A 15,340-nucleotide genomic window follows, 5' to 3' on the forward strand; every position below is an offset into this window, starting at 1 on the left:
CCCATATAAACCCCTGACTTGCAATAAACCTTCTCTTTTCCTTCTCCCTCTCCAGTGGTCTCTGTGTGTCCTTCTTGGGCTCTCAGGGGACCACATGGTCAGGGGAAGAACGGAGCACATTTTCTCCTAAGTAATGGAATAACCTCCAGGACCAGGAGAATCATCCATACCGTTGCAGATTTCATCCCTACAACACACAGCACCACCGAGGCAGAAGGAAGCCCAAAGGGACAGAACTCCTATGATAGCAGATCAATCTACCACATGAAAATTTTAACCTTCTAATGAGACAGTGGGCCATGTTTTGCTCATTCTTTGTGTCAAGTGACATAAGGCAGGAAATTCAGACATTCTTGGTTCATCACAGTCACAGGGAATACTGGTCCCCTACACAAATGAGAGATACAAAGTTGCAAAGTTCAATACAGGAGTACAATTTTATTCTGTTAATCTGCGTATGTATTGGTACAGCTGTTCTGAGAAAGCTTCTGAGGAAAACTTTTCCGTAACTCTCACTCTCCCAGCTGCTCCCATTGCATCCTTTAAGAGAGGATCTCTCACAATTTTTTCCATGGCCTCAGCAAATTGGGTTGGCTGAGGATCACACAAAAATCCTGTAACATTATGCAAGACTGATTCTAAAGGACCACCTGAATTAGCAGCTATAACTGGACATCTCATATACATTGCCTCCAAAGGGACAATGCCAAAATGTTCGTTGCTTGGTGTGTAAAGCACACATACAGTGTTACTAAAAATGGAGATTTTCTGCTCATCTGAGAACGACCTCAGAAAAGTCACATGGTCATTAACACCAAGCCTGACTGCGAGTCTCCTCAGCTCTTCATAGTGCTCCACATTTTCCAGAACACGTTTATCATAACCCCCTGCCACAACCAGGTGAACTTCATTCCACTGATGAGAACTCAGTCTTCCATGAAGTTCATGCAAAGCTTCAAGAGCCAATGGTAGATTCTTTTTTCTCTCATACCGATTAATGGAAAGAAACACGAACTTTTTCTCTTTTGGTATCAGGTCAGCTATGTCTGCAGGAACGATTGTTTCAAAGCTACTGATGTTGAGTGATGGGTAGAGGACATCTGGGTTTATGTGAGACAGGGACTTAAATGTGTCTTTGAACACGCTGGCAGTAAACTTGCTGTTCACAACAATGCAGTCTGCCATGCCAGTCGTGTACTCTTCCAGCCAGTCAAGTGGCCATCTGTAGAGGCGCTTCAGGAAAGATTCTCTCTTCGTCAGAAGCTGATCAGGAAAGTGACAGTAAAACAAAACCTTCTTACGGGTTCTGGCCAGTCTAAGTATGGGAATGCAAGCAGACACCTAGTGCAACCAGGAGAGACAAGAGGAGATGTTAATTATTCGTGTTAGTGCCACCAGTGTGTACACGTGACTTCAAAGCCATACCCCGACAGCCAGTCCTTTGCAAGCCAAGTGCCTTCTTCCTCTCCCTTCCACTGCCACATCAAGCTGCACTGTCTTACCCAGGACCTCTTGTTGAGGCCCTAGACTTCCTCCGTCACAAAGACAAGGCACCCTCCTCCGTGCCCAGACCCCATCAAGCCCCACAGCTTCTCTCTGGGAACAGAGCCCAAGTAGCAGGAGCATTCTCTCCCTCCAGCTGCTGCAGAACGCAAGAGTGTTGCAAAATATGGAATATGACAAGATTGTCTCAGGTCAGGATGTTCTTTGATGTAAGATCTTTGTGTATTTTAAAGCCTAATCAGCAAGAAGGGAGTCCTAATCAGTGGAATGGGCAGAAGCCAGCATCCCTTGGTCAAAGACATCCTGGAAGTAACAAGCTTTAAGGACGCAGTAAATCAAGATGCTGTTGTATGTCAGTAGAACAGATAGCAGGTAGCATATCTTACTGAAGGATATCCTGGAACTAACAAGTCTTAAGGCTGTAGTAAATCAAGATGTTGATTTATGTCTGTGTATCCACTGCTAACTGGCAAAATACTCAAGGTTCATGTATTCTGTGGCTTAATTAAGTTCACTGTAATACTAAAAATCACCCCTACAGGTCAAAAAGACCCTTATCCAGGTGAAGACCCTTTCCTTGAGCACACATGGAAGTTAGCTGGGGTTATATAACTTGCAGAGAATCACAGAATTAAGTTCAAAAAACCCTCCAAGATCATGGAGTCCAATCTGTGACCAAGCACTACCATGTCAACCAGACCATGGTAGTAAGTGCCACATCCAGTCCTTCCTTAAACATTTCCAGGGATGGTGACTCTACCACCTTCCTGGGCAGTCTGTTCCAATATCTAATCACCCTTTCTGGAAAGAAATTCTTCCTAATGTCCAAAATAAACCTCCTCTGGGCACAGCTTGAGACTCTGTCCTCTTATCCTGTTTCTTGCTGCCTTGGAGAAGAGATTGACCCCCACCTGGCCACAACCTCCTTTTCAGGTAGTTGTAGAGAGTGACAAGGTCTCCCCTGAGCCTTCTCTTCTCCAGACTAAACAAGCCCAGCTCCCTCGGCCTCTCCTTACAGGACTTGTGCTGCAGACCCTTCCCCAGCTTCCCTGCCCCTCTCTGGAAATTACTAATTGTAATTGAGGGGCTGTATTTGTAAAGTTACTAACTCTGAATCATTGTGTGTAAATAATGGCAAGGAAAGCCCGATGGGATACGCTTGATTTGTGGAAGACCACCTGGCAGCCAGCCTTGCAGCCACCTCTGAAATAAACAATCAATGTCTAATTACTGGCTTGCTGCACACCATGTAACAAATCTGACTGTGGGGATTTGATGCTCCTGGGGTCTGGAGCATTTCTCTTACGAGAAGAGGTTGTGGCAGCTGGGCCTGTTTAGTCTGGAGAAGAGAAAACTGAGAGGGGATTTCTTGAATGCATATAAGTACCTCCAGGCAGTTAAATGCCACCCTGATGCCCAATCCTGCCAGATCTAAGCAGGGTCAGTCAGCCCCAGTTAGTACTTGGATGGGAGACCTCCTGGGAATACCAGGTGCTGTAGACAGTCCCGAGGACTTCCCCATCACTGTCCAAGCTCGCTCGGCCATGGCAGAGGAACCTGAGGAGTTTAAGGGTGGGGCCAGTTCTGCGCACGCTGAGCCTCACCTAAAAAATCCACTGCGCAGACTGGAAGGGCACACCCACGTGGGGAGAGCCCTGCCCAAATCTTCGTTGGCGAAGCCTAGCTATACAGACAAGTATCTCCAAAATACCTCCAAGGTGGGTGTCAGGAGGATGGTGTCAGATGCTTTTTGGTGGTGCCCAGTGACAGGATGAGGAGCAATGACCATAAACCAAAACACAAGAAGTTCCACCTCAACATGAAGAAGAGCTTACTTATGCTGAGGGTGGAGGAGCAGTGGAACAGCTGCCCAGGGAGGGTCGTGGAGTTTCCCTGTCTGGAGATATTCCAACAAGCTCTGGAGGTGTTCCTGTGCACCCTGCCCTGGGTGCCCCTGCCTTGGTGGGGGGGTTGGCCTAGCTGATCTCCAGCGGTGCCTTCCAACCGCAGCAGTTCCGTGCCCCTGCCTCAGCTGACCCCGGCGGTGCCCTCAGCCCCACCAGCAGCAGTTCCTGTGTAGCCTGCCCTGGGTGGCCCTGCCTCAGCTGACCCCGGCGGTGCCCCCAGTCCCACCAGCAGCAGTTCCTGTGTAGCCTGCCCTGGGTGGCCCTGCCTCAGCTGACCCCGGCGGTGCCCCCAGTCCCACCAGCAGCAGTTCCTGTGTAGCCTGCCCTGGGTGGCCCTGCCTCAGCCGACCCCCGGCTGTGCCCCCAGCCCCACCAGCAGCAGTTCCTGTGCAGCCTGCCCCGGGTGCCCCTGCCTTGGTGGGGGGGTTGGCCTCGCTGACCTCCAGCTGTGCCTTCCAACCGCAGCAGTTCCGTGCCCCTGCCCTGGGTGGCCCTGCCTCAGCTGAACCCGGCGGTGCCCCCAGTCCCACCAGCAGCAGTTCCTGTGTAGCCTGCCCTGGGTGGCCCTGCCTCAGCCGACCCCCGGCGGTGTCCCCAGCCCCAGCAGCAGCAGCAGCAGTTCGGGCCGTGCGGGCGCACCTGGTCGCACACGAAGGCGTCGCAGGTCTCCCCGCTGAGCAGCAGCACGTACAGCGCCAGGCAGGCCATGCGCAGGGCGGCGCACAGCGCGTGCCCGCGGCCGCACAGCGCGCGCGGCACCCACGCGCCGGCGCAGCGCACGTCCAGCGCGCGCGTCTCCGCGAAGCAGCGCGCGGGGTCGTAGTGCGCCGTCCACACCTGCACGCGGCAGCCGCGCGCCCGCAGCGCCAGCGCCGCGTCCACCACGAGCCGCTCGGCGCCGCCCAGGCCCAGGTCCGGGTGCAGGAACAGCACGGACGGCACCGACCGGCACTCCCCGCCCGCCGCCGCCGCCTCCTCCTCCATGGCCGCTGCCGGCTGGGCCGCGCCGCATGCGCAGCGCGGCGGCCGCGGCGCGACACGTCAGCCTTCCCCGCGTCCTCCCGGGCCTTTCCGCTCGCCCCTCCCGCCGGGCGGCCCTGGCGCTGCCCGGCCCGGCGCCCCTCGCCGTCCTGCCCCGGCCCGGCCGCTGCGCACGGAGCGGCCGCCACCGAACCGCGGCGAGGGTTCAGCGCGCCCGGGAAGCGGCGGCTGAGAGACAGGGGGAGGGATAAGGGGCCGGCGCCGCTCAGGCATTATCCTGGGAAGCCGCGTGGCCCCGGGAAGCGCGGCGCGGGGGCGGGGCCTGCTGCGGGCAGGGACGTGGCCGGAGCGGCGGCAGCGGAGCGTGTGTGAGGCCGCGCCGACCCCCAGCCAGCGCCGCAGCCATGGTGAGTGGCTGCCCGAGGGGCGCGCCTGAGGCGCCCCTGCCCCCGCGGCCGTGCCCGCCGCCTCTCACCTTCTCCTGGTTCTCTCTCCGCAGCCCGGACCCAACCCCAGCGCCACCAGCGTCGGCTCCTCCGGCCGCTCCCCCAGCAAGGCTGTGGCTCCCCGCGCCGCGGGATCCACCGTCCGGCAGAGGTGCGTTGCCGCCGCGTCTCTGCAGTGGGGGCAGCGCTGCCCTCCTTCGTGCCCCCGGCTTGCCTGCCTGCCCGATCTGCTGCCCTCTGCTTACGTGGCAGCACAGACTGGTGCAAATCCAGAGATGGGCAACGGAGCTAAGGAGGGGTCTGCAGCACACGCCCTGTGAGGAGCGGCTGAGGGAGCTGGGCTTGTTAGGCTTGAAGAAGAGAAGGCTCAGGGCTGACGTCATCCTCTCTGCAACTCTCTGAGAGGAGGGTGTAACCAGGTAGAGGTCAGCCTCTTCTCCCAGGCATCTAGCGACAGGACGAGAGAGCACAGTCCTAAGCTAGGCTGAGGAGGTTGTGGTTGGACATTTAGAAGAATTTCTTCCCAGAAGGGGCAATTGCACATTAGAATAATATGCCCAGGGAGGAGTCACTACACTTGCAAGTGCTCATGGAAAGACTGGACGTGGCACTCAGTGCCATGGTTTGGTTGACATGGTGATGTTCGGTCATGGGTTGGACTCAATAATCCCAGAGGTCTTTCCCAACCTAGTTCATTTGTGAAGCTTTTTGCTTCTACAAAGTCTCTTGGGGTGCTTGGTGCTAGAAGCTGGCAGACTGCTAACGCATTTTCTTTGGTCTTTTTTTCATTCTGTTGTCCCCTAAAGGAAAAATGCCAGCTGTGGGACAAGGAGTGCAGGACGTGCCACATCCACAGGTACTGGTGGGATGTGGCGATTCTACACTGAGGACTCACCAGGGCTCAAAGTGTAAGTTGGATTAAAGGATGGTGGCAGGCATGAGGGCTGTAGAGTTCCCCTGCTTATGAAGTCTTTCAATCTTTGAATTAATAATTATCAGTGTTCTAGTGTGCCTGGGAAAACATGCTGAATTGACAGCTGGGTCAACATATTTTATTTATTCTGTAAACCTGGAGAAGGACTTTTTAAATTTATGCTGGTTTTACAAAGGTAGGTGCAAGTTATATTTTGTAATTTCCCAGACTTACCCTAAGTGGTCTTTGAAGACTGCATGCCATCCCTTTGAAGTTGAAAAAAAAATCACTTGTCACAGTGAATTTAGACATCTGTGTGCATGTTTATGTTCTCTTTTAATTAAAATTTTGGAATTTTCTTTATTAATAGCTATATTGTAATCCTGTGCACCCCTTTGAAAATACAGTATAACTGATAGGCCATATGCTTGCATCATCTCAGATGTTTCTATTAAAAAGCTGCAGATAAACTCCTTTGGCAAAGCTTGCAAAGCAAATAGCATTCCAGTACCTTGTATATCTATTTTTACAAGGTGAATATTCCAAGATTATGGTCACATATCTGGTATTGTCTCTTAAACTAAAGGGAGCCTAAGTTTTTACTTTTTTGCCAATTTGAATCATTCAGATCAGTTTCCCAAACAAACTTTGCAGCCTAATACTTGGATAACAAAGGTGGAAGATGTATTTCTGCTGATGAGTGCACACTAAGTCATACCCTGAGTGGAAATTGGTGCTTCTTATAGAGTGATGCTTCATCTTCTTGTTCTTGTTTTTAGTGGGTTGAAGAGTGTCAAGACACTCAGGGCTGTTTCTTGATTTTTTTTTCTTGAATAATTTAGTATTTTCTTTTGGAGCTCTTTAAGAGGACTGCTGCTGGCTGCAGAAACAGAACATTTGAGGAAGGGTTGGTGATAGTCTGGTTAGTGATAGTTCCATGAGTAATCCTTCTTCTGGGGTTCTGTCTTGCTTTCTTCATTCTGAACCCAGAGAGGAGAAAGGGAAAAAAAAGACAATGAGCAGCAATAGTGTTCTAGAGCAAATCTATGCAGGTAGGCACTGCAGCTATTTTCTGTGTTGTTTGATCTGCTGAAGCTCAATTAAAAAAATAGTAAAATCAAACAGAAAAAGTCAGATGTGCATTACCATTAGGTAGGGTTTTTAAAAATCGTGATACAGTCAAAACAAGCACCTTTTAACAATTTTGGTAAGTTTCCTTGTGAATCCTTTGGGTTCACTTTCGGTATTGAATGGCCACTCAGTTGTTCTCAGCCTCAGTACAAGCAGGTCAGTAGACAGATTTTCACATCTGTTTATGTTGAAACACAGTGGTTCCCAGTTTTAAGGTTTTGGAGCACTGTGAGTGTTGGGTTTTTTCAGAGGCTGCTGTGGGTTGCTGTGTGGCTGGGCATTTAATGGAAGAATGAAAAGTGAGTTGGTTTTACAATTAACCTGCACACTAGATGTAACATTTTTAGAGCCACGTCTTGGGAGCAACTTTCTCACTTACAGCTTTCCATGTATTTTTCTGTGTGTTTTTTTCCAATTGTTATGATCTCTGTCCCGTTTAGTAGGCTAAAAAATGAAAATGGCTTAAAATAAGGTTGTTGTTGCCTCAGTAAAGTGCTTCAGCTGAAATTGTTTTTAAAAATGGTTGTGATCAGTACTGCATAAAGCAATGTGAAAGCTTAGCCTAGTAGTGGTGGCTGGCTGGGACTTTTGGTAGGGTTTTTTTGTGTTTTTTGAAATATGAGGTCTTAAGAGTACTATGAAAAAGTATGTAAACAACCTGAGAACAGGTTAATTCATACTGGGTATGATCAGGAGAATTCCACTCTAGATAAAATAAGTTCTGTATTTCGTATTGGCCATAATTATACTGATGGTTCAGATATTTATTATCTGTATCCAAGATCTAAAATAATATGTTGAATAGACAAGCTGGTTGGCCTTGGGAAAGAACATTTATCTCTAGAACAGAATGCTACAAAGTACGTCTTCAAAAGCAATGTAAGCAAAGGGAGTTTTGGGGCACCTGGTTGAAAGTGGGATAGCATATTTTTCTCTTTAAAGCTTGTATCAAGCATCACATGCTTTGGAAAGAAAATTAAACCCAAAATTTTTGCTTTTTTGGGGCACTTGGTACTTGGTTCCTGTATCTTGTTCTGGACTTTCTTGCACAAGGAGGTATAGGCAGTGTTTCCAGTGGATGGGGAGTCAAACTGGCCTTGTGAAAGACGTTCTGTGGATGCACAGTACCAGATCTTCAGAGGTGCCTAAATGAATTTATTTATTTTAACTGCATGGTGGGCTGAGAAGATGCAGATGCATGGAGGAGAGTTGCAGGGTTTCAGCAGGTTGTCTTCGGGACTGGAGGAAATGAGGTACATGTGGCACTATTGGAGAGCTGATTATTCTCTAGGGGTTCAATATCATCAGCATGTTAAAAACCACACCAAACACAGAATAAATCCACATTGTTTATTTTCATGTGGCTCTTCTGATTAGTGGTGCTCCTTTATTCCTGTGAGCCTTTGGCAGAGCAGCTTACCAATTCCTACTACTAAAGGCTTGGATTAAGTGGTAATTCAGATACAGTGTAAGGACTTTGTGTACCTGATATCATTATGACTTACTTTACGTAGGATATAAACTTCAAATGCATATAGAATGCTGGTGGTTGAGAAGTACATTTTGTTGCACAGTGAAAGATACCCCTTGACAAAGGTTGCTTATGTAGTCAGTGTGTTTGGACTTACTTTTGCTCATTTTGTTACTGGTTTATTTGCTGAATGCTTTGTGTCTGTGTTTAGGGTTCTCCATACCAAAATAAGTCTTAAGTAAGACTATTAAGATAGTAATAGTTTTAAAACTCAATGTAAGATTACGGTTATGAACATCTAAAGTTTGTAGACCATGATCTCATAGAAAAATACGTCAGTTGCTTCCAATCTTTTCAGTTTCCTTTTTTACTTTATATTCAGATAGCATTTATCTGCTTAAAAACAGTAACCTGTAGGGTAATCCAGACTGGATAACAGATTTTATGGTGTTTCTTCCAATACAGTGTTGAAAATCGGAAATGAAATTGTATGTATGAAGTGAGTAGTATGAAGCAGTGCTGAGTGTGTGTAATTGTGTAACAGTGCATGGAATTGTATCTCAGAACAGCATGAAACAGTTGATTTAATCTGGCAACATGAACTCTAAGATTAACTGTTTGTAAAAAACATCACTATACAATTTCTAAACAGTGTATAACAATGTGAAGGCAAAAAAATAAGAGATTTGTTAATTACACATTTTGCATAAAGACTTAATGTTGTTAACTTTGGTGTTTGGTGTATCTTTTTCAAGAAAAGAGAAGTCCCAGTTTCTCACTCACTGTTGTCATTGTTTTCAAACCAAATAAAACTAAAAAAAGACCAGCTAATGCTAATTTTATGCCAAAATTTTAGTAGCCGCTAGAGGACTCTGTTGGTTTTTGTATCAGATTGTATCTCTGTTCAGGTGGCTATGTGAGTAGTAAGCACAGATGATAATTTTCCAGAGATTGTTTTTACAGTGTTGTAATAATGAACTTTAAGGGCATTTTAAATAAGTTGTGGGTTTGTTACTCTGTTGCGATTTATTATGTAACATTTAGGGTCTGTAAGACTGTATCTTTAAAACACTCCCAGCAGTGCTCTTGATAGAGATGGCTTATTTCTATGGGAATGGAATAGGAGTTTTCTCCTGCAATTGCTTATGAACTGATGAGCTCACTTGGCTCATAATGACTGGCGTTTGGACAAAGCAGATTTTTTTTATGTTAATGCATTTTTTTCTTTATTTTTAGTGGGCCTGTTCCAGTTTTGGTCATGAGTCTTCTTTTTATTGCTTCTGTGTTTATGCTGCACATCTGGGGTAAATACACTCGTTCCTAGACTCAGCTGCCAACTTAAAGCATACATCTTGGACCAAAACTATGGTGGATCCTGGTTGTTCTTGGAGAGAGACTGGGGAAGCTTCCTATCACCTGTTGAAGTCCTGTCAACTTTGGCTAAATACTGAATTAATTACTCAGTTTGCTACATGAGCAGCTTTAAAGTCTGTCATGGGTCATTTTATATTTGTATCTGTGCACTTAGAATACAGGTATTGCAATAAAAATTGTATATGGAAATAGAAACAGTCTTAACTGTATTTTTTCCACTTCCAGCATACCACAGCGAGCACATTATACTCATGATTATCATATATAGTCATATTTTTGAGCAAATGCCATTTGACAGTTCAAACCTGATTCTTTGATACTATACATTCCGAGATAATTTTGTGCTAGAAGATCTTTTTTTGTGAATGGGAAAGGCAAAATCAGGTTCACAAACATGTGAAGGTAACAAATGTACCAGTTAAAATAAAACTGAGGTATCAGAGCTGAGCTGGTCATGTTCTTCTGTTAACGCCAGAAAAATAGCTGGATTTATTTATATTTATTTAATTAATTTCCTGAATGCAAGTTAAACTTTACTCAGTGGTCATTATGCATAAAGGTTATTTAAGTGTGCCTGTTTTTTTCAAAATACGCTTGAGGAACAACATGAACTGGTACATAACTGATGTAAAATAATAGTTTCATGGCTGTCAAGGACATGTTTCACTCTCAGGCACATGGTGTGATTCTTGGGGTTGTCCCATGCAGAGCCAGGAGTTAAACTTCAGTGATCCTTATGGGTCCCTTCCAACTCAGAATCTTTTGTGATTCTATGACTCTGCAGGCCCAGACTCTTTGAAGGAGCTTTAAAGGGAGTGGGAGGACTGGCAAAGCAATGATCGCATTTTAAATAACGACATACAAACACGCTGAGACACAACTAAGTGACTCCAGTTTACTTCTGGGTGTTGTGTATTTTCCTTTTGAACAGTCAGACAGCTCTTCCTTCTCTTTTTAAAGGTATCTACATATTTGTGTATCAGCATTTCTCACTGCTAATGTGGTCTTGAAGTTGGATAGAATTATTCGAGTTCTTGTGGATTTCATTTGACTATCAGCTTGTAATGGCAAAACAGTGTTCTTAGTTACGCAGCCTTAATATGAGTGTTGCCTGCATGTTGCAGAAGCACCTTTCTTTAAAGCAGTTCTTAAATCAGCAGCACATCTGAAAAGACCAAACTGCTCAGAACAAAAACAAGAATAAGAAATGTGATCTTGGGGCTATAAAGATGATGGTTTGAGCTGTGCTTATGCCATGGTACCCAGTGTAAATGTAGAGGGAAAGATAGAAGACTTGGAGCAGAAACTGAAAGTTATCTTAGAAAGTGTAATGATAGGAGGATTACGTTTTCAGAAGGTTGGAAGTTGAGGAGCAGGAAATTCTGGCAACTCAAAGGCAGTGGGTAGCTGAATGCGCCAAGTTGGTGGAAACTGAGACAAATAAATGATGCATCAAAGGGAAAAGGATCCATAAATTATTTACCACTATGCATATGGAAGGGAAGTTAAAACACAAAGGAAAATAAAGCAAGCAAGGGGGCTAGCTCATCACTTCAGAAGATGGAGATAAGGATCTCTTACTTAAATGCTTTGCTTAACAAGAAAATAAAATTTGTACAGTCAGCAATTGCATCTTAAGGGAAGAAAATGCTAAGAGAAGACCAAATGCAGGTCAGTTGTTTTGCTGACCATGTGGACAGTGTTACTGACTTAATTTGTTGTGCTCAAAGGAAAAGGAATAAAATACTCTCAAATAGTGTAAGGGTAAGGAATAATGAATAACAGTAATATCAAAGTAGGTAAGCTTTCCTATTTTTTCTAATGCGCTGTTTAACTGTTTTCTAATACAGCAGGCAACAATTTTCTTTGAAACATTTCAGTCCTTAAAAGCTGGTTACCTACATCAAATAATTCCATTTAAAGCCTTTCATGTTTTTACTTTTTTGGTATCTTGCTGCTTCTAGTATCAATGATGAACTGAGAAAACTGATGGGGAGGGGGATTATTGCTGTACAGCCATTTAATAAGTTTTTAATACATTTAAATACATTTGAATGCATTTAATTCAACTGAGTAGAAAAATGTTGACTATTTTGACAGTGCTGTCCTTGCACAAATATTTTGTTTTCTAGAATGGCCTGTATCATATATTTTTTTATGCACTGTCAAAAGAGTCTAATGTCTCTAGTTTTGCACAAATTACTTGCCACCCCTTGGCTTTATATTTTATGTCAACTGACCTGTGGTGGTAGTTTAGTTGCATGCAGGTAACTGAAACATCCATAGCTTTATTTTCTATTCTTTGTATGTGATTAAAACACAGGTTTCTTTATTGTCTTTTTTTCAATTTGTGATTATTTTAATGTGTAGCATAAATGTGTTGGATATTCAGGGTTGTATTTTAAGCATTTCATGTACATAAGTCGTAGTGGAGTCTTGCAATTGATGTTTATCAGATTTCATCTCCATGGAAGTACGGGCAAAGAAATGCAGGTTGCAAAGACTTACTAGAAGCTTGACTGATAATGAATGTTAAATTCTCTTTGATCTGGGTGAATAAATTATAGCCATACTGATAAACAGTAGCTAATCTGTGATACAGAAAACTAGTCTTTCAGTAAGAAGAAGAAAGGATGGTCATTTGAAAAGCTTTGTATCAGATAACTAGGAATTATTAAGACTGGGTTTTTATGCCTACATATGTCTGATTGAAATACAAGGTTGACTGAGCTGACTGTTAGAAATTGTAAATATCTTAAGGGCTACAGAGGGCTCTAGGTCCACAAAGATCTTTGTCTCCTTAACAGTAAAGATTCAGGATACCTGGAAGAACTTGTATTTCCATAGAGGAGATGATAAAGTACTAGAATCTTTTATGACTTTAAAAAAATAAAAATTTGCAACCTCAGGCTCCATTATTCCTCAGCTGAAGAAAGGGTTTTTATAAGGAAATGGTGCTGTTACACATGAATACATCTATGTCACTTAAGCTTTCCCTCTCACCAGCAACAGATCTTAGTATGTGAACTGGCTTCAGTCTAATTTAACAGAGAAGCAGAAGCTGAAAGATGCTGTTCTTTAGGGTTGGATGGAACAGGTAACTGATAGAAGAGGGAGACAGTAAAAGTTCCCCCTGAGGCAAAGACTTGCACTTTCAGGTTGTTACCTAGGGAGAACAGGAAGAGTGTTAGACTTCTTCAATGCCTTCTTGGTAGGAAAACTTCAGTCTTTGCTCTTGAACCTTTTTGCTCACTGAAGTCAATTACCACAAGCTATTGATCTGTAGGCACGTGGGTTTCATTAGTTCTGAGGTTTCAGAACTGGCTGTTACTTTTGCTCTCTGTTTAGAAGCCTGCTCTACTGCACAGTACACGTGCACACCCAAGCTTCATTATCTACTGGTACCAACCGGGTAATCGTTTACATCAACGCCAACCTTTCTTACAGTGTGCAAGTATCATGTGGACTCCTCCTGTCTTTTGCCGTCATGTCGTGATAAATACTGTGCCTCTGGTAGTCACTCACAATGATTCTCATTCTTGAAGGCTCCGAAGGGAAGGGCAGTTGTTCAAGTGTGTAATTTTTGACTGTCCTATACACACACAGCTGTTTTGCAGCAGAAAGATTTTTTTCTTTTATCACATTAGAATCTGAATTTACTCTCAAAGAAGAAACTGTCAGTTCTTTCCGGTGTCTTACATTTTTTTCTGTGTCTGGGAAAAGAGATGCCTCTTATTTCTTCAAAGTTTAACTTGTTACTTACTTCCAGCTTTGATAATAAGGCTGCACTGACATCTTCATATTAGCTGTTTATATAAATGTGTTTCATAGAAGGTTCTTTTCTAGACTTGGCATTGTTAATAATACAGTTAGAGTCTTAATGATTCTGAGCTTAAGATCTGAGCTATAAGAGGGGACTCTGCCTTTTGGCTTTTGTTGATTGAGGGGCTGCTTTGATTTCAGAAGTTGCTGAAAGACAGGCAAAGCAAGAGCAGGGGTGAAGTTACTGAGTATATCTTATTGCTGACACATCTTGTGATCTTCTCGTCTTCCTTCTGTGCTCCAGTTTTTCTCTGTAGGCTGCTGGTGGTACTGAGTTGTGCCATGGAGTAGGATAATGCCCTGATTCAGACACAGGGCAGGTAGTAACAGTAATGAGCAGAACAGACCCATATTACTTATGACAAAAATCCAAGTTCAGATGTGGATTGCCACAGATTTGACGCCTACCTTTATCTCACATTTGGGAGCAGGTTGCAAATATCTATCCTTGTTTCTTATTTTGAAGGCTTTTTCATATACCTGCCTTCCAGAGTAGTATCTGTGACATTTTGACCAAACAGAAGTGCATTAATTTTTCAGTGTTACACTACCATATCATAAAACAGAACTGAGCAAAACTTTTAATGTACTTCCTCCTCCAAAGAGCTGCTTTTATTAAAAAAGTGAAATTCTAGCTAGTTTAGTGTGGGAGGTTTTTTGGACTTTTTTTTTTTTTACTCAAGCATTTAGCACTGAGTAATTATACTGACCTTATTTTCTGGTCAGATAATACAGGGAAATACCAAATACATTTGCAAATGCTGCAAAGGTAAGACATTATCTCAGTGAAATAAATCCAAAATTAGAACTAAATTTGTGGTTAGTATGCTCCAGTTTCAGAGGGGCTGCATTCCTAACATCTGTTAATTACCAAACACTATCCTGTGAGACCTTCCAGTTTATTAGCTACTGTCCTCGTTGTTTTCCTGGTAAGTTAATATGAAAAAACCCCTAAAGCAATGTTGCCTTAAATTCCCATGATTGATTGTAAGTGATGTTACTTCCGTCTTACATAAAAGCACCATGCAGTTACTGTATGGCATTTAATGTAATCAGTAGAGGAGAATGTTACATGTTCCTCACCTCAGGAAAACATCTGTGAGGGGAAATAAACATGACAGCATCATACAAACTGCACAGAAGTTTGTGAAGGACCAAACTATTGTATTTCAGTATGAATCTGAACCTGATGCAGTTGTGGGGCTTGGTGGACCTAGCTTTCCAATTTTGTTCAATTGTTGTTTCCATACTTCTTTGCTGAAAAGCTTTTCTTTAGTTACCTTTTGTGTTATTTGGGAACAATTTAAAAAAGAAAGAAGCAAACAAAAATTTTACGGAAGTTTGAAGACTCCTGCATGGAGGAACTCTCCGCAGTGGATAGTACAATTGGAACATTTCTCTTCTCTCTTCTAGTTGGAATTAAATAATACTCATCTCCCTTCTGTCTGTGTGCAAAATTGCCTAATGATAGAATTGCTTTCATTGAATGAAAGAGTTTGTGGAATGAGGATCTCTCTCTTATTTCGGAACTTAGAAATAACCTCACAACATCTATGGGAAGAAAAATGTTATTGCTGGTTCTGCTTCCAAGAATATTTTCCACCTCTAAGCTGAAATTATTTCTACCTGCTCAAGAACAGTAGTGAATCAGATGGGGCCTCTTGTCTCAGACCACTGCATGAAGATTGCACACATGGAGGGAAAAATTTTCAGCAAAATGAATTCTTTCAGCTAACCTTGTATCTCTGTTGTTTAGACTGTTGTAGCTATGGCAGTGTAGCTTCTCTGAAAA

The 15,340-nt window shown here is 43.9% G+C and overlaps 2 protein-coding genes across 2 annotated transcripts; one reads left to right on the forward strand and one right to left on the reverse strand.

The window, feature by feature from the left end:
* Window positions 1-418: 418 nt before the first annotated feature.
* ALG2 (ALG2 alpha-1,3/1,6-mannosyltransferase) lies at window positions 419-4,427 on the reverse strand. Its single transcript, XM_071554957.1, has 2 exons — window positions 4,050-4,427; window positions 419-1,341 (listed from the first exon to the last, which is right to left on the reverse strand). The coding sequence occupies exons 1-2, from the start codon at window positions 4,392-4,394 to the stop codon at window positions 439-441; spliced, it is 1,248 nt and encodes a 415-aa protein (XP_071411058.1). The 5' UTR covers window positions 4,395-4,427; the 3' UTR covers window positions 419-438.
* A 213-nt stretch (window positions 4,428-4,640) lies between these two features.
* SEC61B (SEC61 translocon subunit beta) lies at window positions 4,641-10,168 on the forward strand. The gene is made up of 4 exons (XM_071554958.1): window positions 4,641-4,798; window positions 4,891-4,988; window positions 5,644-5,745; window positions 9,589-10,168. Exons 1-4 carry the CDS (start codon window positions 4,796-4,798, stop codon window positions 9,674-9,676), a joined length of 291 nt encoding a protein of 96 aa, XP_071411059.1. The 5' UTR covers window positions 4,641-4,795; the 3' UTR covers window positions 9,677-10,168.
* Window positions 10,169-15,340: the final 5,172 nt, after the last annotated feature.

Source organism: Pithys albifrons, chromosome 4 (assembly GCF_047495875.1).
Source record: "Pithys albifrons albifrons isolate INPA30051 chromosome 4, PitAlb_v1, whole genome shotgun sequence".
NCBI classification, from domain to species: Eukaryota; Metazoa; Chordata; class Aves; order Passeriformes; family Thamnophilidae; genus Pithys; species Pithys albifrons.

What these genes read in the sequence shown, in the direction of transcription:
- ALG2 (XM_071554957.1), bottom strand. Translation starts at nt 4,394, where the DNA reads ATGGAGGAGGAGGCGGCGGCGGCGGGCGGGGAGTGCCGGTCGGTGCCG. An exon ending in ACGCCTTCGTGTGCGACCAG is followed by an intron (nt 1,342 to 4,049) that starts GTGCGCCCGCAC and finishes TGGTTGCACTAG; the next exon opens with GTGTCTGCTTGCATTCCCAT.
- SEC61B (XM_071554958.1), top strand. An exon ending in GGATCCACCGTCCGGCAGAG is followed by an intron (nt 4,989 to 5,643) that starts GTGCGTTGCCGC and finishes TGTCCCCTAAAG; the next exon opens with GAAAAATGCCAGCTGTGGGA. An exon ending in GACTCACCAGGGCTCAAAGT is followed by an intron (nt 5,746 to 9,588) that starts GTAAGTTGGATT and finishes CTTTATTTTTAG; the next exon opens with TGGGCCTGTTCCAGTTTTGG.